Source organism: Microtus ochrogaster, chromosome 19 (genome assembly GCF_000317375.1).
Source record: "Microtus ochrogaster isolate Prairie Vole_2 chromosome 19, MicOch1.0, whole genome shotgun sequence".
NCBI lineage: Eukaryota > Metazoa > Chordata > Mammalia > Rodentia > Cricetidae > Microtus > Microtus ochrogaster.
In genome coordinates this window covers 6,935,835-6,942,019 of record NC_022021.1, presented here as the reverse complement: position 1 = coordinate 6,942,019, position 6,185 = coordinate 6,935,835, and the positions used below count along the sequence as shown (strand labels likewise).

The following is a 6,185-nucleotide window of genomic DNA, read 5'->3' as shown; positions in this document are numbered from 1 at the left end:
GCAGAGGCAGAGGCAGAGGCAGAGGCAGAGGCAGAGGCAGAGGCAGAGGCAGAGGCAGGCAGATCTTTATGAGTTCAAGGCCAGACTAGTATGAAGAACAAGTTCCAGGACAGCCAAGGCTACACAGAGAAACTGTCTTTGTGAAAAACTAACAAAACAAACCCACGAGGGACTTTTCATGCACCCGAGCTTACTGAAGGGATATTCTGGGAGGTCCACAAACCCTCCTTTGCCACAGTCAGGTGTGTGGAAGCCCAGGCTTTGCACCATCAGGTGAGCTTGTAGGCCCGAATCCCTGAGGCCCTCTTTCATGAGTTTGATGGTCTGCAAGCTGGTCCGGGGCCCAAATCGGCAGTTGACCCCAATGATGTTCGCTCCTGCGTGAGGCAATAAAGAACCATTACAACTTACAGTGGGTTCATTTGTTTGTTCTTCTTATAACACAAGTGGAGCTGGTTGGGGTTCATGCCTATCACCACAGCATCTGGGAGCAGGAGGGTCACAAATTCAACACTGGCCTGGGCTATGCTGATTAGAAATGATTCAGTTTCATTCCAAACCAACCAACCAACTAGCCAACCAACCAACCAACCAACCAGTGAATCAGTCAACCTTGGAACCCAGTTTAGAGGTTAGCTACCCTAGGACTTATAGACAAGAAAATTTCCTTCTTGTTCTTTTATTTCCCTGACAATATTGAGCAAACATTGCTGCATCTCGCAGGCAGCCCCTGCACCGCCCGTGTCTTCATGGCCACTTTACCTGCCCGTGCCAGCTTGACTGCACACTCTCCAGGCGTCACGTCATGCATGTCCCCCTCCGGGCCGATGCACATGGTCGCAGCCACAGGTTTTCCCACTTCTCTCAAGACTTCCACAGCCCACACAGCTTCTTCCACGTGCTCAAAATACTAGGAGACAGTACTTCTTAAAACTGGCCTCAAGTTAAGGAAGGCTTTGGAATGGTAAAGCACAAATGCTGCAAAACTGTGGTAACCATTACCAAATTAAAATATGTGATACAGCTTGCTGACTGACATGTCTAACAGATTATGTAAAGAATCACTTTCTGAGTAAAGACTAGAATTCCATCAATGAGACTATCTGGAGTTTTATCTAAAAATCAATATTTGGTGACTGTTAGTAAAACAAAATCATACCATTTAAAGCTCTGTGTGTGTGTGTGTGTGTATGTGTGCAAGTTAAAATGGGAAATTGTTTAATCCCATGCCTTTAATCCCAACACTCAGAAGGCAGAAACAGGTGGATCTCTGTGAGTTTGAGGCTAGCCTGATCTACAGCGCTAGTTCCAGGACAATCAGGGCTCCACAGAGAAACCCTGTCTCTAAAATCAAAGCAACAACAAAAAACAACAAAAAAAATAGCTAAGTATTTAAAATAAAAATCTTGAAGGAGCACACATATTTGTCACCAGAAGTCCAATGTGTCATACCCTGCACCGCTGAGTCACCTAGGAATAAACACTTGCCTTGTTGATCTGAGGATCATCTTTTACGGAACTGGGGCTAGATCTGAAAGATGATATTCTATCATTCATTATGCTTCTCAGTGATTCGATCTCATGTCTGGTTAGGTGTCCTAGGAGCTCCATGAAGAGGAAAGGGAAAGTGGGAAGATGTTCCCAGAAGCTTAGACTGAGGCTTAGGACACATGATGGAGCTGATGGTGGTCAGGTATCAGATGCGGGGTGCTTCCCAGAAGCTTCCTTTAGTGCCGCAATGAAAAGCGTGACCCTAAAATAATTGGACAAGAGCCAGAAGCAAATCTCCTGGTTTCTTGTTTCTTTGTTCTTGTTCTTTTCTTTATTTCGGAGAGAGACAGGGTTTTTCTATGTAGTCCTGTCCTGAACAAGCTCTATAGACCAGGCTAGCCTCGAACTCAGAGATCTGCCTGCCTCTGCCTCCCAAGTGCTGGGATCAAAGGCATGCACCACCATGGCTGGGTTTCTTTCTTTACTATTGAAAGAAATTCTATGGAAGCATGTTGGGGAATGAAAAAGATAATCAAGAAAAGCTCTGAAAACAATGGCGCATATTCCTACCCAACTGGAAAACACTTTGGACAGTGTTCCTCGAATCTGCAGCAAGGAGCAGACAGCCCTGGGCCTTGATCTCGTTTCTACTAGCAGACATAGTGATGGGGAGAAGATCTGAGTCAGGGGTTTGATCCCAGGTAGGAATAACTGTGCGGGAAAATGGGGAAGAGACGGGAGAGCATGTCCTTCATGTTCATCCTGCCGGTGACCAGTTGTTATCACTTAGATGTGAAATGTCCCCCAATAGATTCATGTGGCAAAGGCTTGGAACTCAGCTGGCAGAGCCCAGCAATGAGAAGGGATTGGACCACGAGGTCTCTGACTTCATCAGCCTACTTAGATGTGAATTGATTCATAGTTTGACAGCATCTTTGGCAAGTAGTAGAAAGAGGGATCTGGTGAGAGGAAGTGGGTACTGGAGGTGCCCCTTGGAGGCCATCTTGTCTTGGCTCCTTCCTTCTGTCCCCTCCTCTTCCTGGTGGCCATGCCCTGCTCTGCAATGCCCCCTCTCTGTCTTGCTCTCCTGACTACTGACTAGAGCTAGGTGACTAAAGCCAGCTGGCCGGGGATCAAACATCCAAAACCATGAGCCCAAGTGATTTTTTTCCGTAAGTTGATTTTCTCAAGTATATGCCTCAGCAACAACAACAAAAATCTGACTTATAGCAGTCCTTTCTTTAAAATGTTATTCACATGGGATAAGCTGAGGAATAGCAGAGAGGCAGTGAGAAAGGCCAGGACGGAGAAGGCAGTTACTCGGTGCTTAGTTTTGCTAGTGAGGCCTGGGTGAACCTGAAGAGCCATCTGCCTGCTGTGCTGTCCTGGCTTTGCTCCTCCACTGTCTCCAACGCCCACCTCTTACCCTGCAGCACTTTCCGGTCTGACCTCTTCTTTGGGAGGAGATGTGTTTGTCCTAAGCCACTGTCCTTTTTTTTTCTCATCTCATTGTCCCCCAAGTCAGCTACCACAATCATATAACCTCAGAAAACAACAGCCATATTGAGGCATGCTGTGGGTCCATCCCCTGCCTCACAGGAAACCCAGCATGCAGATGCCAGAGCCTTGCCTGGAATGCAGTGTGTTAACCTAAACCTTTGACCATCTACATGGAGGATATCAGGGCATAGAGCAGCCCTATCTGTCCAGTTTCTCTAAGACCAGCCTTACCTCTGCAATCAAGAAGTCCACATTTTTCCTCACAAAAACTTCCAGCTGTCGTCGGAAAAGGTTTTTGATTCTAGTTTCATCCTTGTGGTATTTGTACAGCGATGTCTGGCAGAGGCCCCCTGCCACCAAAGCATCCCCTCCATCAGCCACCTCCCTGGCGAGGTCACAGGCTGCTGCATTTATGGCTTCCCACTGAGAGCAAGAGCAGAAACAGGAGCCCAGTGTTTTCAATGTAAAATAAAACAAGTCATAAGTCACAGAGGGAGCAGGGAGCAAGTCAGTCCTGAAACCTACAGTTCAAGAAGAGCTGAACATAATCTCCTCTCTTACCAGTGACTCCTGTGTGAGGGAGGGAGGGAGGGAGGGAGGGAGGAAGAAAAAGACAGAGAGAAGAGGGAGGGGTGCATGTACTTGTGTCTTCTTCCATTGCTCTCCATGTTGTTTTTTGAGACAAGGTCTCTCACTGAGTCTGGATCTCACAGATTTAGCTACATTCACTGGGAGTCTGCCTGCTTCTGTCCATCCCAAAGCTAGTGATGGGGTTACAGGTGTGCATCAATGTACTTGACTTTTACATGGATTCTGGGACTCCAACCTCGGGCTTCGTGTTTATACAGCAAGTACTTTATTGAGTGAGCCATCTCCCCAGCCCCACCAGTGACTCTATATTTCCATGATTGTTATAATCCGCACTGAGTTTTTAAAACATAAATTTAGACTAATTGTGAGGTATAGCAACTCACTCCATCATCATCATTATTATTATTATTATTATTATTATTATTATTATTATTATTATTATTATTATTATTATTTTATGTGCATGGGATTTTGCCTGCATGTATGTCTGTGTACCATGTGTGTGCTGATGCCCTTGGAGGCCAGAAGAGAGCATCAGGTCCCAGGGGTTGGAGTTACAGACAGTTATGAGCTGTTATGTGGGTACAGGGAATTGAATCCAGGTCCCCCAGAGCAATAATTGCTCTTGACTGCTGAGTCATTTTTCAGTTCCACCACATTTTATTTTAATAAGTTTATTCATTCCCCTTTCACACAGATTATTAGCTTCTTAAGAAGAAGGTCGAACAAATTTTACAGGAGCAGGATTGAGCCAGTGACCTTGGCCAGAGCAGGCCTGAGATGATGAACTCCATGGGAGAGAGAACGGATCCAGACCAGGGAGAAGATCAGAGCTAGAGACCTTTGCAGGACCAACCCCAAACCAGAGACCTCTGCAGGAGCAGATCCAGACCAGGGACATTTGCAGAAACAGGTCTGAGCTGGCAACCTAGACCAAAGCAGACCTGAGACAGCAAACTCCAAGGGAGCAGTAGAGCAAAGCCCGGGAGTGCTGAGCAACTTCCAAGAACACTGAGTGACCAATGGGGTAACTAGAACCATGGCACTGACTGTACCATAAGGAACAACCATCTGAGCCTTGGATTCACTAGCACCTAAAAGATTAATCAACAGAGTCACAGACAGCCCCAACTACACCAATTAGAGGAAAAGATGAGTAGACAAGGCAAGAACACACACAACACCACAAAGAGCAACACACACAGTAAAATCTAGAGACCCTACAACAGCAAGACTTGAACAACCAACTATATATGAAGCAGAAGAAAATGACCTAAAAAATAACTTCAGGAGAATGTTTAAGACTCTTAAAGAGGAAATGAGAAATTCCCTCAAAGAAATGGAGGAAAAGACAAATAAAAAATTGGAAGACATCATCATCTCTTAAAGAAAACCAAGAAAAAGCAATCAAACATATGAAAGAAATTATTCAAGACTTGAAAAGTAAAATAGAGGCAATAAAGAAAACACAAGTCGAGGGAACTTTAGAAACAAGTCATGAGAAAATGATCAGGAACCACAAACGCAAACATAAACAGCAGAATACAAGAGATGGAAGAGAGAATCTCAAGTGCTGAAGATACAATAGAGGAAATAGACTCATCAGTCAAAGAAAACATTAACTCTAACAAAAGCTTAACACAAAATATCCAGGAAATATGGGACACCATGAAAAGACCAAACCTAAGAATAATAGGTATAGAAGAAGGAGAAGTTCAACTCAAAAGCCCAGAAAATATGTTTAACAAAATTATGAAAGAAAACTTTCCCACATAAAGAAAGATATCTGCTATGAATATTCAAGAATCGTACAGAACACCAAATAGACTGGATCCAAAAAAGTCCCCTTGCCACATAATAATCAAAACACTAAACATACAGAGTAAAGAAAGAATATTAAGAGCTGCAAAGAAAAAAGGCCAAGTAACATATAAAGGCAGACCTATCAGAATTATACCTGACTTCTCATTGGAGACAATGAAATCCAGAAGGTCATGGTCAAACGTTATCCAGACATTAAGAAACCACAGATGCCAGCCCAGATTACTATACCCAGAAAAACTTTCAATCACCGTAGAAGAACAAAACAAGATATTCCATGACAAAACCAGATTTATCCAATACCTAGCCACAAACCCAGCCCTACACAAAGCACTAGAAGGAAAACTCTAACCCAAGGAAGTTGGCTACATCAACAAAAACACAGACAATCTCTGTGTCTGTGATCTCACAGCAGCAAACCCCAAAGGGGAAAACACACAAATTAATATCACCACTAAATTAACAGGAGATAGCCACCACTAATCATTAATATCCCTTAATATAAATGGACTAAACTCACCTATAAAAAGACACAGGCTAACAGATTAGATATGAAAACAGAATCTATTCTTCTGATGTGTAGAAGAAATACACCAAAATATACAAAGAACTCAAAAGAACAAATAATTCAATTTAAAAAATGGAGTACAGACCTAAACAGAGAACTCTCAACAGAGAACTCTAAAATGGCTGAAAGAAACTTAAGGAAATGCTCAACATCCTTAGTCATCAGAGAAATGCAAATCAAAACAACTCTGAGATTCCATCTTACACCTGTAAGA

General features: G+C 43.6%; 1 protein-coding gene across 1 annotated transcript in view; it reads right to left on the bottom strand.

Annotated features, from left to right (window-relative positions):
• Positions 1–6,185, bottom strand: part of LOC101980727 (S-methylmethionine--homocysteine S-methyltransferase BHMT2) — a 21,331-nt gene that overhangs the window by 6,989 nt on the left and 8,157 nt on the right. Inside the window, exons 4-6 of the mRNA XM_005356489.2 lie at positions 3,223–3,414; positions 763–910; positions 195–377 (exon numbers count right to left, since the gene is read on the bottom strand). Coding sequence (XP_005356546.2) covers positions 195–377; positions 763–910; positions 3,223–3,414 — 523 coding nt within the window. The remainder of the gene's footprint in view (positions 1–194; positions 378–762; positions 911–3,222; positions 3,415–6,185) is intronic.